The sequence below is a fragment of the Aulostomus chinensis genome, chromosome 17, assembly GCF_037954235.1.
Source record: "Aulostomus chinensis isolate RoL2024-O1b breed Wild chromosome 17, RoL_Achi_v1.0, whole genome shotgun sequence".
NCBI classification, from domain to species: Eukaryota; Metazoa; Chordata; class Actinopteri; order Syngnathiformes; family Aulostomidae; genus Aulostomus; species Aulostomus chinensis.
In genome coordinates, this window is record NC_141336.1 from 9,841,202 (window position 1) to 9,861,369 (window position 20,168).

Sequence of the window (20,168 nt, forward strand, 5' to 3'; positions counted from 1 at the left end):
AAGAGAAGGGGCGGGAGATAAACTGTTGATGACGGATCTGTAAACCAATCGGTAGCCGGGGGTGAATCGCACGTTGGCACAATTGGCTTAAAAAATAAAGACCACTGCGTCGAGATGACTTCCAACAACGATTGAGTGACTGTTGAAGAAATCAGCACACTGGAGCCATGTGTTTGATAGCATTGACCGGTGACTGAAACGCAAACCATGCGGGAAAACGGTGCTCCAGTGCGGTGTTTGTGTGCGGGATTAGCCACTACTTAGCTCGGTGTGTGTGCGGGGAGCCCCAGCCAGCTCGCAGGTGGATGCTGTGATCCAGGTCGCACCTATGGATCGCGTCCATGGATATCTTCAAACCCGCTTTGGATAACAGTACCAAGGCGTGCGAAGCAGATGTTTTCCGCTGGCCCACACCAGAGGATGGCATCAGTTGCACCGCGTCGGATGCAGGATCCGCCGCCGCGCCCGGCTTCTGGACAGCGGTGTTCGATTATGAAGCCACTGCGGACGACGAGCTCAGCCTACGAAAGGGGGACCTGGTGGAGGTCCTGTCCAAGGATTCTCTGGTATCAGGAGATGAGGGCTGGTGGACCGGTGTGATCGCAGACCGAGTTGGCATCTTCCCTTGTAATTATGTCAGCAAAGGAAACGGTCTCCCGGGGGAAAGCTCCGAACAGCAATACTCAGTTCCTCCTCTGGACCGTGAGTATCCTATTGTGCTGCACTCATGAGGCAATTAAAGAGTTCCTTCTGTTATCTTAAGAAAAAGGCCACGATGTGGCTGCTGCTGTGTCATGGTAGGCGCAGTCTTGCTGGCCTAGAATCAGACTGACCCAAGCATCCACTCGGCCAGCCAACAAACAGCGATGCACCCCGCCTCGTTGCTCACATTTCAATGAACACTCCTGTCTGCTGCATCCTAGAGAAAATGAATGATCTCAACCATAGCATGCAATGATATGCGGTTGTTTTTTTTTAATGGAAACTGGTCATGTTTTCTGCAAGAGATGAAAGACAATCATGTTAGTACTGTGCATCCATTGGCACAACGAGCTGAAAGCATATTCAGGCTTGTCCCGAGTGAAATTACACATAGTGGACTTTGTGTGTTGGAAGGCTCTGCAGCTACAAAGAAAAAACCCTCATCATTTTTTTTAGTCATCAACAGGCCACTTGCGTGTAAAGGGGCCAGGGTCAACCACTGCTTCATTTGCTGTCTTTGTCTCAGTCTTTGTTGTTTCCATCTCTTCAGCTGCCCTAGTTTCATACACCTGAAATATTCATCAAGGTCAGTCTGTGTTGTAGATATCAACACACTGAGGTTTGCAACCACAGCTGAGATATAGATGCACCTTTTCAAACCATTTGTGTTTTCTTTCATTGCTTCTCTAACCATCCAGCCAGGTTTTAGGACAGATGACAGGGGGGGATGCTTCCACCAAAGGTATTTGGGGCAGCAGGGTGACTTAATGCTTTAGAAGCATCCTTAGAATGAATGACCTGGTTTCAAGATGCTTTTTAGCAGGCTTGTGCCTTTACAGAGGATAATTGCTACCTCCAAACAGGCTGACCCTGATGTCCTTGAAGGCCTATGAGCTGACATGAATCAAAAGGGTGTCAGATGTTTTGGGGAAACGCAGCTTTCTATGAATTTGTTTCTTTTCCTCTCTAGTTCTGGAGATTGATTTCACAGAGCTGACCCTAGAGGAAATCATCGGAGTGGGAGGTTTTGGAAAAGTCTTCCGTGCCTTGTGGCGGGGTTCAGAGGTGGCTGTCAAGGCAGCACGACGAGACCCCGATGAGGATGTGCAACAGACCTTAGAGAGTGTCCGACAGGAGGCCAAGCTCTTTGCTATGCTCAACCATCCCAATATCATGGCTCTACTGGGGGTGTGTCTACAAGAGCCTAACCTGTGCCTGGTCATGGAGTACGCCCGGGGTGGCCCTCTTAATCGGGCCCTAGCAGGGAAACGCATCCCTCCTTGTACACTTGTGGACTGGGCGGTGCAGACCGCCAGGGGTATGCACTATCTTCACTACCAGGCCATCGTCCCCATTATTCACCGTGACCTCAAGTCCAGCAACAGTAAGACTCCCTCTCACTACCTTCCTGCAATCACATGGTTTTTGTTTCTGCAAACACTTTCTGCTTTGTAAATTTCTCTCATTAGCTTATTAGGAATCATATAAGCAAAAGAGTATCAACTAGTGTTGCATGAATGCAGCAAACGATTATTGACTGATTACCTCCACCAGTGTCATCATTGGTATATTTTTACTTGGTTGTTAGATTGTTTCTAAGATATCTCCTTAACTAACTAGCACATTTTTTATTAAAGTAAGTGGAAAAATAGCATAGATGGGAAAATGAATATTTTAGACCATGAAATATAACTTGTTCCCTCAATTTAATTCATTCATTGCCACAAGATAGAATTGATCAAAAATACTAAATTGAGTAAGGATGTGGATACTTTTTGGTCACTCTACTCTCCGTGGAATAAGTCATCTACTGACTTCTGACTACTGATTTCCAAAAAAATACAACAAAAAAGGGCTTTAATATAACATTTCTCAGAGGTATCAACCGCTTCAAACCTCATCTTCAAAATATTATATTATGTGAAAGTAAAGAACTATTGATTACGGTGCACCAGTGATGATTTATTCAGAAGTGTCGACAGAAAGAAAAAGTAGTGTGCCTGTATGTTTGTAGAGCAGTTGTAATCTTGCATTTCACCCAACTGGATCCCCTAAATCCCAAGCCTATTACTGAGGATTTACCCAACGTTCTGCCCCAGCAGACGATTGGACATTTAGCCAGTACATACAACCAATACCTGTCTGCCATTGGCTCGTTCTCTGGTAATCAGCAAAAGCTCTTCACTCCAGCATGCTGTGTTCAGTCAGTCTAACTATTTAGTATACTGTGCGAATATGCCAGTCAGATGGTCAATTTTGTTTCCCAAATGTTCATAGTGAGTTACAAATGTCGATATGCTTTTTTAAAAATTTGACTACTGTTTATAAGTGGTTGCATGAAAATTCTAGGTATATTTTAAGAGACAAAACAATGTTTCTTTTTTGTTCAGTGAATGAGAAAACACTTTCTACAGTTCTAATATCAAGAAAGTATTAGTGAATCACTTGAAGTCTCCTACAAATGTGTATTTTAGCAGCCCAGAAACAGGGTCAAGAGCACAGGTCTAATCAGTGGTTACTGAAGTCAGTTCCTCAGAAGTCAAGTCTGCCGTGCAGAAAAGGATGTGGTATACCAAGACCACGCCCTGTGACATAACACAGTGCTGATGAACTTAGTGATATTACAACAATTCATATACACATTTAGGAAGAAAAAAGAAAAATCTAACTCACAAAATATTGCACATAAGAGTGTTCCATTTGTGCTTCTTTTGCACTGAAATGTCTCAAAATTGTTAACCTCCAATTCTGATGATCAGCTTGATGTTTTGGAAATATTTACTGGTAAGAGGAGTTACATGAGATGGAGATTCCACTTTGTTCAGTACAAATAAATAATTTATTGCCAGCAGCCAATAAATTTAACAAAAAACACTGGATTCTTTGGGCAAAAGGCAGTTTGGTTCTGTTCAATGGTAGTCTTGCTCAATTGGTCTCACCCTAGGGGTCAAGACCAACTTAGGGGACATGAAATGATGGTCACTTCATAGTCAAACTGAGGAAAAAAAACTAAGGACTGAAAAATGTTTACGTTTTACCTCCTTTCATATTTATAGAATTTGTCATAGCATAAATTTTATTCAGTGTGGGTAAATTTGGAAAACTGGTGTAAACTACAAATATTAGGCGTACATGGTTAACAGTTAGTAAACCAAGGCCTATAAAAATAAGTATAGCAAATAAAAATGTTAAAATAAATAGATAATTAGCCCATACTTATGTGTTTACATGTTACATGCCAGTAGCTCGGTAACATGAGAATTTTTTTTGTGGTTATTTTAGTCCCTACAGACTCAATATATTCTCATTTCTTATAACAGATATTGTCATTGGTTATTCTTTCGTAGCTAGGCGTTGTTAAGTCGTTTCCAACATTGCGCCCATTTAGTGCACAATCTAGTTTTTCAAGAGAATACTGAGGTATGTTTCTTAACACATTTTGGATGAAAAATACTTATTGCAGTAACATCCAGTTTTGCGAACAGAAACACGGATGCAATTTTCTCCTGCTGCCTCACAATTATGTGGGTTATCATATGAATTACATTTCATTGCTATAATTGGGAATAACTAGGAATTTGCCATGAGAATATTCTAAGAGTAAAAGTTGGCTGTCATGTCGTAGTTATTGAAATAACGCTAAAACACTAAAGCCAACATGGAAGTATTATTATGTGTGTGGACAAAAGAGTGTTTGGCGCTGGGGGTCACCTACACCAATCTGATTATTCTGGGGTATCATGAGTTAAAAAGCTTAAACCACTAGCCTTTTTACTGTAATAGAGGAAAAATTGTATGTAATTAAAGGTGTTGGGTCTGAATCAACTTTTCAATAGTGCTATAAACTGACATTCATTCATATAGGTACACGAAAGGTTTAAAACCAAATCTCTGCTGTAGCAGAGTCTCTAAAAGTGGGCTTTGGGGACTTACAGGAGTCCTTTAGGGTGTTGCAAGGGATTTCATCAAAACAGGGATTAGTTTCATTTTACTTTTATATGAATGTATGGGAAAATTCAAACACTAGAAGTTGATGAAACATCACAGATGTGATCTAAATCTGTGACCAACTAGATTGGGGTTTCTCAATGTTTGGTCCAAGACCCTCAGCTACCCCCAGCAAGACACAGCATCATTGATATGACTTTTATATATGCGAGTAGAAATATAGTTTTCTTGTCATTCTTAACCCCGCCAAAGAGTTAATGATTTTGGTGGTGTTTGGCTGGCTATCAGTAAGACTGAAAAAATGTTTGAGGGGGATTTTCTCCAAACTTGATGGAGGGTTGTATGGTTGGTTGACAAACCAAGGAAGAACCCATTAATTACAGATGGTTTATAGCACCATCTAATGGCAACAGGAAATTATATGGTTGTTTTTTTTTACACTTTGAATGGTGCACTGTGCATCTTTCCCAATGACAGCTGGAATAGCCTCCAGCCCACTGTGTCCCTGAAAACAGTATAAGTGGTTGATGATAGGTGGATGGATTGATGGCTGGTGTTACTGTGGCAAGGCAGGCAAAACAATGACTGCTTAATAAACCAAAGAAACATTAGTTCATGAGGGTTCATTATACTTTTTGAAGCGGCTCAGTTTTGCCATTGAACATGAAAATAGCAAAGATTACACAGTGTTGTCTTGATGTGATGAACAGCAACATAATATATATAATAAGTGTGTTCTCTAGCACCCCCTAGTGGATGCAGGAAGTGTTATTTGCCTCACAGTGCATGCAGTTTGCCCAGTTCAGCCTACAGGACGTTGCAACTTTTTTTGGACATTGCTGACAAAAGCCTCATCAGAGACAAACTGACATACTATATATCCTGTGAGTTTTCATCGCCATGTGTACTGTTCAAATGATATCATTAGGATCAAGACACTTGCAAATCAGCATTCAAAATCATATTTGTAAAAAAGGCTGGGACTAGCAGGTAAAGTATCAACAAGCTATAGCCAACAGACTTGTTTTTAGCCTGCTTTTTTCTTCTCAGTGCAAAGCATCAAGAGCACAAGTTAAATCAACTCATTTTTTCACATCTGCTATTGCATGTAATCACAAGGTGCTGCTTTGCTCCACTGAGTACGATCATTTTGATAATACTATGATGTGCTATTATTTTCAAAACCTCTACGATATGCATGATGCAGATTAGAGAAGAGAATCTGTGATGATTTATTTCCAGTAGGGCTGCAGCTATCAAATATTTTAGTAATCGAGTATTCTACTGAAAATTCCATCGATTAATCGGATAAAACATATTTTTGTTTAGCTAAAGAGCAATAATAAATATACATGAGAAAATAAGACATTTCACCTAATAATGAACCATTGGTTTCCTTTTTTAGACAATCAATGTCTTTATTTTTGCTGCTGCTGCGACATTGGCACCGTTGTCGTGGATGACAGCCTTGATTTTCTTTGCTGGAATGTCAAATTTGGCAATCACCTCCTCAATCTACACTGCAATATTTGCAGCTGTGCGTCTCTCCTCAAGGGGCATGGTCATCAGGGAGTGGGACACCATGTTCCAGTTCTTCCCAATATAGTGGCATGTCACCCCCATATGAGCCTCCGTTGAGATGCTTGTCCAAATATCAGTAGTGAGTGCAACGCTGTTGGTGTCTTGTAGAGCCTGCTTCATCTTGGCTTTGATGACTTCATACTTTTTCTCCATCTGTTATGTGAGGAAAGTTCTTGATGGAAGCTCGTACTTGGGATGGAAGGTTGAAACCATTGCTTTAAAACCACCATCCTCCACCATGCTTAGAGGGCACATGTCTGTGACTATCATGTTTAAAATACTATTTGTAAGCTCAGCTGCTAGCTCGGGGCTACATAATGGCGCTTTGTAGATGAATTTGTCCATGCGAGACTGTGATGATTTACTGAAAAAGAGAAATAATAATTTTTTAATTGACATTACTAAGACTACATGATATAATACAGTAGGTTCATGGCTGTGCATTTAAAAACCCTGAACTTACACCAGTTGACCAAATTCAATGCCTTCACTCAAAAAACTAAGGATCTTACCAAGAAATTTTCTTATTCCTAACCTAAAAATGTCATTACACCTGATAACACACATCACTTAAAAGGTTAGGTGTTTTTCCCACGTGTTTCTATTGAACTTTCATTTGTGTCAAGCAAATTTTAAGTTCTAGTTAAGTTTTAATTTAAAGTCTTGATAAGATTTTGAGTTTTTTGCAGTGTTCAAAATAAAATTATGATACCTGCTGTATTGGAGCACTTTAAGCACCAGTGCTACTTGATGTTATATCCATTCATGCTAAAATTGACAACTACCCAGTTAGCTTTATTATATTTTCATTTTTCACCCTCATCACTCTACAGCGCTGTTTTTACAGATTAAATAAAGCCTGTATGAAAGGCACGTTAGCCACGCATCGACAGGAGTCATAATTAATAGAAACCTAGCCCTCCGCAAGGCTAACGTTATGTTAGCAAGGTACAGTAACATTAATCTCATTAATTAGCGCTACGTTAACTTAATTTTACCTTGTCTCGGGTGACGGTCCTCCGCTCTCGAAGTAAACAGGGTGCCTTCAGTGGAGATGCTGCAGCATTGAAGACGTACTGTTGTGGTATGCAAGCACTGTCTTACAGTGAATACATGCAACAGTGTTCGCCTTTGTGTCCACCTTGAAATGCTCCCACACTTTTGACATTTTCTGCCGTATCTTTGTGCCTTTCTCTTCGCTTTCGTTGCCTTCTTCGTCGTTACCTCTACATCCATGGTTAAAACCAAACATATCCGCCGCCTCTTTCTTCTTCCTTTACGTGCGTGACGTCAGCGCGTTGTGCCGCATTAAAAGTAGTCCGGGCGAAATACCATGGTTTGAGCTGGCAAAATTAAAGGATTCCTCGAGGAAAGAGAAAATTCCTCGACCATTTTTTGTAATTGAGTTACTCGAATTATTCGAGGAGTCGTTTCAGCCCTAATTTTCAGTGTCACCTCTCATGGATTTTCTGACTAAATTTAGTAAGGAAACCTAATTTACTCATAAGAGATTCATCAAGGCGAAAGACGTTAGAAGTTGTGTGATCCCCTAATGCCAATCAGTCATGTAGTGTGCAAACCACAACAGTGCAAGATGTTTGATTGCATGACAGAGTTTTGTGCAGTGTGAACTGCACAGCAACCTGATAACTTTGAAAATCTTGTAGTGATAAGTCTGCTTCTTCATGCCAAATTCAAGTATTAACAAGTTTCTTGTCCCTTTCACTCTGTAGAACAGCCATACACAATGATGCGTAAGGGCTCGTTTGCTGCCTTAGTCTGAGCCCCAAAGCACCAATGGCCCTCGATAGTGCTTTTCATTTTTTGATATATAGATGCTTCTTATTTTCCTAAAATTCTTTTAACAAATTTCTTTCTCAATTCAGTTAGCTTCATCCTTTTTTATTTTGTTTTTGTTTTCTCTTTTTTTCCTAAGAAACGAAAGGAATTTGTTGGGGAAGAGGTGGCAATTCACAAAAAAATACTATATTTCTGAAGAATGCACAATTAGCAAAAATGTTACTAGCTGTACTTGGAATGACAATTACTTATGATTTAATTTATTGTTTAATAGGTTTGGGGTCAGATCAGTGTAGCTGGCTCAAATGTTATTTTTTTAAAATGCTTGTGAAAGATGAGCAAATTCACTTCAAGTGGGAGGGGTGTAGACTATTAAACTTTGGACTGCAGACCATGAAAATGTTTTAAAAACCCTGTATTATAGGACACAACTCTTGTTTTTGTCATTCCTAAATAATAATCAATACATCAACTGCAGTTTTTACACCTTAGTTATTTTTTACTTCCTCTCTTTCACGTAACACACCATTTGAATTTACATTTCAGACATGAGCAGCATGATGGTGTCCTAACGTAGAATCAGGTTTTTGTCATGTGCAACTTCTGATGATAAACTGGATTTCCTTAAACCACATGTTCAGTGTGGAAACTGCCTCTGTAGCATTAGAGAAGCAGATGAAGGGGAGCATGACGCTCACTGCAGCCTGTAGACACACCCTCTTTACTGGGCACAGCAGATGGCCTGACATTGTGGAGCTGAACGGGGAAGATAGAGTTTGTGGTTAGGAGGAGCTCTGCTCTCCTTGTTGAGAATGTTTTTAGTGTATTAGAGCCAATGGATGTATTTGTTGTCATTCAAATACAATCTTAGTTTTTGCATGAGAGGTTCTTTTAAAAATGAGCATTGATCAAAGTCTATGTTTTCATCTCTAATTTCTTCTGTCGTAGTTTCACACTGTTTCTCAGCTTCTTTGTCTCTCTCTCTCTTTCTTCACTCTGCTTATATTTGTCCAATCCCTTCATCCTACCACCAACCAAACCCTGATTTTTTCATCCTCCATTTCTCTGATTTTTGTGTTTCTGCATGTATACTTTCTTATTGTGTACCTCATCCTGCCACTGCCCGTCCCAATACTTGTTTGTGATGATTATCGAAAACCTTTTGCTTTACCGTCAACCCACCTGCCAATCTGCACAAAATCCCCCCATCCTCCAAACTCCTCCCCATCCTCCAACTGAAATTCCCTTCATAACGTCCCACTCCACCGTGATTCTCCCCACCCGGATGACCGGATTATCTGCTCCAGTCCTTATCCTTGAGCGGGTTGAGATGGAAGACCTCAGCAACAAGACCCTGAAGATCACAGACTTTGGGCTGGCCCGAGAGTGGCACCGCACCACCAAGATGAGCGCAGCCGGCACCTACGCCTGGATGGCTCCTGAAGTTATCCGCTCATCCACCTTCTCCAAGGGTAGCGACGTATGGAGGTGTGCAGAGGAGGGATTTTTGCAGCCAGAAAAATGTACCTAAGTTGTAACAACAGTCTTAAATTAGAGCTAGGGATAGAAACATTATATCCACATGCATGCACACAAAAAAAAAGCACAGCTCTGGCAGCTGTTGCCATAGCAACAGAGCACATAGTCACACAGAGGAACAGAGCAATATATTATCAAACTGGTACAAAACTAAAATCGAATAGCAAATTATGAATATATTATAGTAATATGAATTTGATTTAATTTATTTTAAATTTGTGCACAATTAAAATTTGTTGCACTAGTGTCGGCTGGTAGCTAATTTTCTTGTGTTTTCCCTGGGCAGGTAGATAAAAAAACAACATACTCAGTACAGTACTCAGAACATATGCTACATAGAACAAGATAATGCATAAATTTCATCACTGTAAGGTAATAAATAAACAAATATAATAAAATATGAACTTGCTAAAAAGAAATATAGCAAATGGGGTCTAATACTAAGTATCTCGTTACCTCATACAGTATATACAGTACATACAATTTTGCATTTTTGGGGGGGGGGGGGGGGGGGCGGGCATTTGTGTGTGTGTATGCATATTGCCAAGAGTTACTACTCTCATCAGATAAACCAAAGAGCGTGGTCAAGGTTTTGGGGTCCAGGTTCATGAGAAGGGGGAACAGCCCTGTTTATCTGTGAGATGAACAAAAAAGTGCTCTCTTTTTGGATGTCAATTAAGAAAATGAATTTTAGGAATTGTACTTTGCCAACTGGACAACACATTTTGTTCCCATAATTCTGGGAAGACAAAGCTTCCGTGCAGGTGTAGAATAAAATTATCATTGGGGTGACGTTTGCTTAAAACAAAGCAATCCAATTGTAGGAGTTGCATATTCAAATCAAATCCTATTTGATTTACACTGTAGGTCATTAAGATCACCTATTTGTAAATTTTCATTGAGTTGATGTAACACCATAAAAACCCTCCATATAGTATCTAATACACTCATCTATTTCTTTTCATTTCTTTCTTCCCTCATCAGTCCCGTTGATCTGTCGGCTGCTTCTTCATATTTTATTATTTTCATCTTTTCTGTCTCACCTTGGTATTTACATGAGATTTATTTTTCATTTGACATTCATGGAGGCAAAGTAGCTAACACTCATGGCAAACTTCTTGCTTAATAACCAGATATTCACTCACACATCACATGACTTTCAAAACTGTGCCAAAAGTGACTTTGCATTTGGCACTAGAATTAAGCTCAGTAGCCCATTACATTTTTCTCTTTTCTTAATAATAAAGTTACGGCGTTCTGTTGTGGGAGCTGCTGACCGGAGAAGTTCCATTTCGAGGTATTGATGGTCTTGCAGTGGCGTATGGGGTGGCAATGAACAAGCTGGCTCTTCCCATTCCCTCCACTTGTCCTGAGCCCTTTGCACGTCTTATGGAGGGTAAGGAGGAAAAATATAAATATTTCCTGCTCTGTAACACTTATTATCCTCATCCTTATTGTCTTGGGATTGTTGCAAAATTGTTTTGTCAGTAGATTCAGATAAAACAGGTAGAGTCAGATAAAACCACTGAACATTTATGTTTAAATATTAGATTAATTTTGTGTGTTGCTTTAACATAAACAAATACATAATCACACTCCAGGAGCAATTTGAATGGCGGAGATGAATGTTACTTTGCATTTGAGGGTGTCTGTAATCTTTTGCCACAGACTGCTGGAGCCCAGACCCTCACTCTCGGCCACAGTTCACGGCAATTCTCGACCAGCTGACCACCATCGAGGAGTCTGGCTTTTTTGAAATGCCAGCTGAGTCGTTTAATTCCCTGCAGGATGACTGGAAGCTGGAGATACAGGAAATGTTTGATCAACTGAGGACAAAGGAAAAGGTAAAGATGGGTGGTTGTAAATCTGAAATCTAATCTTCCAACAATATTCTTACTGCCATATAATTTTAAGAAATCTCTGTATTTCTTTGACTTGATGAACTCAAAACCATTTATCCAATTGACTTCCAATTTGATGTGTGCATTGCTGCTACTCCCAGGAAGCGCAGTGCCGACTCAGAGGTCTGATGTCAAAGAAATTCATAGATTGTCAGTGAGGATCTAAGAACCCACACTACCAATGGCCCCACCCCTAAAATAATAACAATTGCATGATTTATATAAAAAAATCTGCATGAAATGTATGAGAAAGTCTTCAAATTGAGACATACAAAGTTCAATTAAGATTTACCAGCATATTTTCAGCATTGATTTTTGGACCTGTTAGGAGCTGCGGTCATGGGAGGAGGAGCTGACACGAGCAGCACTGCAACAGAAGTGCCACGAAGAGGCACTGAGGAGGCGTGAGCAAGAACTTGCCGAGCGAGAAATTCACATCTTGGAGAGAGAACTCAACATCATCATTCACCAGCTCTACCAAGACAAACCTCATGTGGAAAGCAGACAGGGCAAGTTCCGACGCAACCGCTTAAAACTCAAAGATGGAAACAGGATCAGCCTGCCTTCAGGTAAGAAGCTGCCCTGCTTCAGTGTGGGTCAGGGTTGAGTCAAAGTTAGAGTGTCCTGATGCTAAAAGGTGAAATTGAAACATGCAATTTTAAGACTAATCTACTGTTTTTGGATATTGATTTCTGTTACCATTACTTCATGCTTTGGGGAAGAGGAGTTGATAAGTCTCATGGCAGGTTGACTATTTTCCATGTTGATTATATTATATTTGCTTAATGAAAATTTAACTCCCCATTCAGCAACTTAAAAACAGCTAAAAGGGGAAGGGTTGCATTTCAAAAATGCAAATAAATGCATATTTAAACAAACCCAGCTACTCAGTATAATGAGTAACACAGAAAAGGGGTTTGGTCTGGCAGCTACCCAGGATTGCATTTCTTTCTCAGTTGGCATCAAAGCTAATATGAATACTGATAAGTGTTTTTTGAAATCCTTATTTAGATTTTCAGCATAAAATCACAGTACAAGCATCACCCTCCCACGACCGGCGAAGGAGTTTGCTAAGCAGTGGTTCCAGCCCTCCGACCAGCCCACTGATGCTTCCCCGCCTTAGAGCCATACAGCGTAAGATTCATTTTAGACTGTAAATTGGAAAAAACGTTTTATGTCCTATGTTGTCTCTAGAACAACATATTCTGTTCTAACTTTTCAAGCGTTCTTGTAGAAATGTAGATTTTTAATTGATTATATAATACCTGCATTTTTTTGCATTGTCTAATATACAGCTTGAGCTCAATGTGTACTAAATGTCCATATATTTTGTAATATATGGCATATTACTATCCTTTAAAGTACCTGAGTTGCACATTTAATAATTATTATTTCAAACTATTTAATGTTTAATATCATCTATCTTGATGTATTCCTGTCAAAATGTCTGTTCAGTCACTCCAGGGGAGGGGTGTATTGCCTGGGGCCGCGTTGCAAAGTTTCAGCAGAATGAAGAGGACGGGGAGAGAAAAGGCTCCAGAAAGAAGGGTAGGTCCCGTGGGTGCGGCCCTCACAGGGAACACAGTGCTGATGCCAGGTGAGAGGACAAAGAATGTACTTCTGCTTTCTTCTCAAATCATTCTGTAGATTCTTTTTCCAAAAATTGTATGATTGCTCATTTTTTAGAATTAAATAGGTCTTGGAAAATAGTTTAAACACTGCTTTTTATTTTATTTTTTTAACTATTTTGCTGAGTTAGGTCATTGCCAAGGCAAATGTAAAAGTTTTTGGGTATGTTTATGGCTAAATGTAATTAATTTTTCCTCGGCTATTACTCCACCACACTAACACTTATTGTGAAGTAGTAGTGTCGTGTAGCAAGTGTGTTTTTTGCATAATCTTGCTTTTAAAATATAACAACCTTGGCAGACATTGAAAAAATATGCAGTTGTTTTTCATTATTGTTATTTTTTCTGACAGTGTGAAGCCTCCCCCTGAGGGGGGCAGGCAGCGTTCGTGCAGTGCCCCAAACCTTCGCAGATCCCCAAGACACAGTCCAGCAGTGCCTGGAGTGCCAAGCCTCATGGAAATGGGTAAGCAGAACCACCTTGGCAGGTATTTTGTCTTGCATGTAAACATATGTGATAGGATATAGAACCTAAAGTTAGAGGGAGACAGAATTGCTGGGAATACATGAAGGGGAGTGTAGTTGAGCCACATGGTGCTTAGCGGTTGACCTTGGAAACTCACAAAAACCATCATGCTCACTCAGCAAACCATGCTTGGATGGATGGAATTTAAAAATCAGTGTTGTAGTACAGTGACCACTGTTTGAAGGGCTGGTTGCATAATGGCATAATACCTCACTGACAAACTCAGACTTTCATCCCTGACATTAATATTTAGGGTACCTTCTTTTGTTTTTATCTGTACCTCATGTTGGTGGCTGGGTGGGATGACCTCTTATTAGCCTGTGAATTATTCTTTTTTTAGAAAATGAAGACTGCTGCTTCACTGCTGAACCAGGAGTGGCTCCTGGTCAGTCCTACCTCTGCATCCCCTTCCACAAGGACGGCCACACAACTGCTGCTGCTACTGCTGCTGATGCTGTTGGAGATGAGTACTGCCTCAGCACACAGGTCCCAGGAACAACACCTAGCAGAAAAAGTCCAGGAGGTGGTCAGCGCTCTGACCTAGTCCTGCTGGGCTGTGGCGCTCTGCTGGCAGCTGTTGGACTGGGCTGCAACCTGCTGAGTCTAGCCCAACCAGAGGAGAGCATCAAACCACGATGGGAGGGCTTCTTCCACAGAACAGGGGGCCAAAGACGGAGCACCAGCCCCAAAACTCACAAACTGTTCAGACGGGAAAGTCCACTGACACCTTCAATACCCTCACTACCTGAGCGAGGCACACCCTCCTCATACACGCTGCTTTCCCTGTCATCAGTGTCTGACTGTAACTCCACCCGCTCACTGCTGCGGTCTGACAGTGAAGAGCTGTTAATGTACCGCCCTGCCTCGACACCGCCACCTCCCCCTCCTCCTATTTCACAACATCAGGGCATCCGAACCCTGGTCAACCCACTGGTCAACACCCACCTTGAGAGCTTCAAGCGAAACCCCCGCCAGTCTCTCACACCCACACATATTCCCTGTGCACCAAGTTCATCACGTAGCTTGCGTCGAACACCATCAGATGGTGCCATCAAAAAGAGCTGTCCTCTAAATAATCTTGAACCACTTCCAGAGAAATCAACACTTGAGAACACAGGTAAAAACATTTCTGACACTTTGCATCATTTTTTGACAGGGTTGTTTATGAAGACATTTTAGTTTGAAATGTCTAACATTTCGTGCTTTGATATTTAAACATTTCACTCGGTGCAAATTTTCAGGGGAGGACTCTGCAACAAGCGACTAAAATTTTCAGGGTTGGTTCCAAAACTTTTGAAGATGTAGCAGATGTTGAGGGATCTCTTGTCCTGCCAGTAGTTGCATAGTTAGATGAGGTGATGTTGTGAGACAAAAGCTAAAATCAAAGGACAAGCCATATCAAATCATCCATAAGATATCATTACAAATCCTGACAAGGGGTTTTATATATAGTTGTGTTTTGTTACTATATATATATATATATATATATATATATATATATATATATATATATATATATATATACACATATGATATATGATATGATATGGCTTGTCCTTTGATTATCAGCGTGCCTTCATATGTTTTGCACCAAGTGTTCTTTTGTCATCCATCCTTTCACTCTACATGTGGTGTCAGTCTTTTGGTACCTCCTCTTCTCAATCAGTACTTGGGCTGATTTCGATGTGTCTTACATTGTACACCTATTGGAATCTTTGATTTTGGCCTTAGTAGACAGTCTTTCATATCTCTAACTTTCTCCTGGGAGCTTTCATTAAGTCAGTCAGATAGTCATTCTGCCTTTTACTTGGCTCAAGTCCCATCAGAGGCCTGTCGATGTGTGAGTTTGCATAACAAGATATGTTTTATGGGATGGAGTTGCTGGCTCCATGTCCAAGCCCCAACCTGGGGAACCAGGTGTTGGTTTTCGTCTGGCCTCTCATCTGAAACCTTCCAGTTTGGTAGAAGCTGCCAGGGGGTACACCTCCTGCCAGTATAGCTTTCAAGAGTCACAGAGGTACATAAGCCTCTCTATCAAAACAAGGTATCAACACAGGATAAGGAAATTTATTGGTATTGTTTTGGATTTTATGATGGTCAAAATTAAGGGTTTATTTTTGTCATCGCTGTTTGTGTTTGCAGAACTCTCAAGGCTTTAAGCTTGAAGATGTGATTGTGGCCAAAAAGGCAGTGAGACTTTGTGAGACTATTTTAGATCACTGTTTATGTCAATACTAAGAAGGAAGAAGAATGTGAAATATCATATAATTTATAAATATACCTTTTTAAATTTTAATGCTATAATTTTCACAATAATGATGAATACATTTTGTTCTACAGGTATAGTAAGGCTAATGGGAATGTTATCAAATTTGCTCGGACAAATTAACATTTTCCAATTACTGTTGAGACATTTCACTCAAAATCCACTAAATTAAGCATTAGAAGTAAAATCAGGGAGTCATTAAAGTCATTAGGTTTCATTCTCTGGAGATATAACCATTTATATAAAATTTCATAGTAACACAATCCACTAATTTTCAATAAACAACAGAGTCGCAACAACATTAGCGGACAGTATTGAATATTTAGAGTCAATATGGAATTTGCTTAGCTCCAGAACATTTTGTCTGGAACTTCTAAATCATGAGTTTATCACTGCTTTTTTAATGTTTCTTTCTTCTTTCCTTCCTTCCTTACTTTCTTTCTTTCCACTGCAACAGGGGTGGTTTTTAGAGGGTTAAAAGAGGACTGCTCTGACGTCCCTCGGCTCCCAAATCCAAATGTAGTGTTCCCCCCAACACCCCGCCGTCGCTGTGCCCCTGAACGCCCCAAAACCCTGGACTTTGTAGCTCGGCCTCGGCCCTCACCCCGTGTGCGCTGTGATGTGTTCTGGGCAGAAGCGAGGTCCAGAGGCAATGGGCAGACACTTGGTAACAGTGAATCCCCAGCACACACCTCCAGCACAGAAACTCCTCCCACGGTAGAGTTTGGGAGAGACTCTGCGTTGCTGCCCACCCCCATGGAGGCCCCGACACCTTACTCTCCCCGCAGGAATGAAAACCTGTTGGATAAACTGGATGAGGGACAGTGCCGGGACGGAACCATCCCACTCTGCAGACCAGAGATTAGCTTTCCCAATGACTCACCATACCGCTACAGACCTGGATTCTGGTCCTAACTCTGTCTCCTCATCCTGTCACAGGTCCAACACAAAGACAGGGCTGTCCTTGCTATTGGCCTTTAGACAGCTAAAGGTCCGGGTCAATTAGTAGTCTATTTTTAGCTTTAATCAGTTCTGGATGGATTGGTCTCCTTTGATCATCTACCACCTATACCCCAGGAGGACTTTCATATACTTACATTACCTCTCTCACATTTGTCAGATTGATATTTAGGATAAAATCCTTCAATGGATTGGCATTCACAACAATCATGGAAACTATGAGAAAATATTTGACCAGGGTTTTATCAACATCCTATCATCAAAATCTATACTTAAGTTTTCTTCCCAACCCAGAGCACTATACATCTCTTGAAGCTTAATGCTTAAAATTAAGAAAAGAATAAAAAAATACATCACCTCAGAAATAGACATATCAACCACAATGTGAGATATTGGTATTTTGGATCACTGATCAAGAACATAAACAAGATAATTTCCAGATGCCATTTTTTTCAATTTCACATTGACTTAAGGCATTGGACTGAAATTAGTCATATCAATTATCATATATCCTTGCTAAGACCTAGAATAGTCTACAGGATATACAATTATTTCCAGATCAGAAAGCTAAATCACATGTTCTTTGTAAAATTAGCAATCTTTTCTCCCAATTTTATCAAAGTCTGCTGATTTGTTTTTAAGATATCCTGCTAACAGGCTGACATACATTCCCTCCTTGATACACAAATTCCAAAGTCATTTAAGGTGTGAAATATTTTTCTTGAGGAGTAAACAGAAGTAATGCTTTTATTGTGATGGATGTTGAAAATGTGAAAGGGACACAAAGCTTTACAATCCTAATTTTAAACTTGAGTTTAAGATCTAATGAAGTGTACTTTTGGAAAGCGTCGTGAATGTACATCTCCAGGGGTTTGTTTTTTTTCACCTTGTCAAAAAAGGAGATTTACATACTGTCTGCATATTTGTACACCATCTGTAATGCATCTGTATATGTCATTCTCTTGTGTGAGTGACTGATACATTCATGACTTGTCATCACAAATCATTTCTGCAGAGAAATATCCAGGGACAGGGGAAGCAGTTGTATAATATGAGCACTTCTTGCGTTAGTGGCCTACAGTCTTGAAACTGTGTAGGAATGTCATCTTGAGCTCTGGCTGGTGAACGGAACATAGAGACAAATGATATGACTCCCTGTCAGAGTAGCTTGTTCCGATCCAACATTTCTCAAAATATAAATAAAGAAATAAGGGAACTTTGTATTTGTAACTTTGTAAAATTTCTGCCTGATACATTGCTGATCAAGACAATACGAGGGATATATATTTTGGATTATGTACATGACAGTGCATGAGCAGGAGGGCTGAAACGATTCCTTGAGTACCTCGAGTAATTCGATTTCTAAAATTCCATGGGGCAAAAAGGTGCGAATCTCCAAAATAGAAAATCATGTCGTGGTGCCAGTGTTTTGATGTGCCAGACTGCCATAAATAAAACAATATTAACTGAGCCACAGAGAGTCACTGAAACACTGATCACTGACCTGTTGTGATAGAAAAAGTACTCAGATCTTTACTTAAGTAAAGGCATTAATACCACAATATAAAAATACCTAATTACAATTAAAAATCTTGAATGTCATTGTTCCCTTTTTTGAAAATCAACATTTTTATGGCTTTTGTTGTACCTTAATGGCTCTTATTGATGTTTTTCATTACGAAATACAGACACACAAACTTATAAGAGGAGAAAATGGTGGCATGTTGGTGAGCTCAAACCCGCCTTCTTGCTGTGAGGCAATAGTGCTAACCACTGCACCACCATGCCACCCTGTGTAGTACCATGGCTCTTAAATAAAGCAAAACTAACAAAAGCACTAAAAAAATTGCAGAATGCGCAATGCTTCTTGTCCGATTTCTCAATTAATTGCCAGAATAATTGATAGATTACTCAATTACTAGAAGTGATAGCTTCAGCCCTAATGAGCAGCAAGCCCAAGTGGCAAATCTAAATCCATTCACAATTAGGATGGGTCTCTAACCATTGATTTATTTATTTATTGTTTAATTTATTTTTGTTGTTATTTTAATGTATTGCATTTGCCTTGATGTTTTGACACTCTACTGCAGTCTATGAGTGTTTTAACAGTTTAATGTGGATCCCAACATGTTCATTTACATGTGTACATTTATTTCAGGCATGAGTCTTGCTTGATACACTGTATGCATGATATAGCCTGTCTGTTGTGAGTCATATTTCACTTGCTGTGCTCACACTTGTTTTAGTTGTTTTTGTTGTTGCAGATTTTATCTAAAAAAACGAACAAGTAATTTGAGTTCAAGTTGTCAGTCGATTAACTGATTTATCATTTTTTTTTAATTAACCAAATATTAAGCCACAACAGTAACCTGAAAATGTTTGGGTTTGAGTGTTGTTTGGGGAAAACAGTCAGATTCACAAAATTGCAACAGGTGATTTTGTGACATCGTAAAGACTTAATAGTTCATCAGTGACTAAAGAAAATATCTAACAGATCCAACAATGCTAAAAAATTGATAAAAGGAATCATTCAAACAATAGAAAAAAATCATTATTAAACAATGGAAAAATCATTAAAAAAATGATTCAAATCATATTGAAAAAACGATTATAATATTATCATTTTCATGATTATCAAGATTAAATGTACTAAAAATAATGTTTGAATTTATTTATTTGCAGCCCTAAATCTAAGAAATATCTTACTGCCCAAACAATCTGTTTTGCACATTTACGCTTTTGTTTCCATATTTTACGTATGCATTTTCTCTACCAGACTTGGATTATTACATGTATTATTTTCAAGTCATTAACCTGTGTAGTAACCTGCTTTATGGACACATTTCTGGGCTGTCAGATACAGCAGAATGTAGGTTGTAAATGAATTCCAATTCTACATCTAACCCTGGTCTCATAATGCATCCTCTCAGTTCATCCTGCAGCCCCTGTTGTATGATCTTGGTTGAACCCCTAATGAAACCCGCTGTAAATGCAAAAGTGAATGATTTCTCTTCATGATCATGCCCAATGTACATTAACAACTGAGGGTGGCAATAGAAGTTGTTGCTATCATGTCATTATCTGTTTGAAATGTTACCAAGAATAAGCCAATCTCTCTGTTGCTGATGGAAGTTGAGTGAAAACAATACTGTTGTTGACTGACTTGCATTTGCACTGGAACACAATGACTTTAGAAAAATGATAGTAAAACCAATCAGGTTGCCATTTCTTTCATAACTGTTTGCACTACCCTGTTGGCTATAATTATACAATATAACATCAAAGTCAAGTTGATTTTATTTGTATAGTGCCAAATCA

The 20,168-nt window shown here is 39.7% G+C and overlaps 1 protein-coding gene across 1 annotated transcript; it reads left to right on the forward strand.

The window, feature by feature from the left end:
• The first annotated feature begins 83 nt into the window (after window positions 1–83).
• map3k9 (mitogen-activated protein kinase kinase kinase 9) lies at window positions 84–20,165 on the forward strand. The gene is made up of 11 exons (XM_086181651.1): window positions 84–702; window positions 1,673–2,086; window positions 9,339–9,519; window positions 10,818–10,966; window positions 11,239–11,414; window positions 11,800–12,040; window positions 12,483–12,605; window positions 12,927–13,068; window positions 13,452–13,564; window positions 13,965–14,741; window positions 16,348–20,165. The coding sequence occupies exons 1-11, from the start codon at window positions 342–344 to the stop codon at window positions 16,803–16,805; spliced, it is 3,135 nt and encodes a 1,044-aa protein (XP_086037777.1). The 5' UTR covers window positions 84–341; the 3' UTR covers window positions 16,806–20,165.
• Window positions 20,166–20,168: the final 3 nt, after the last annotated feature.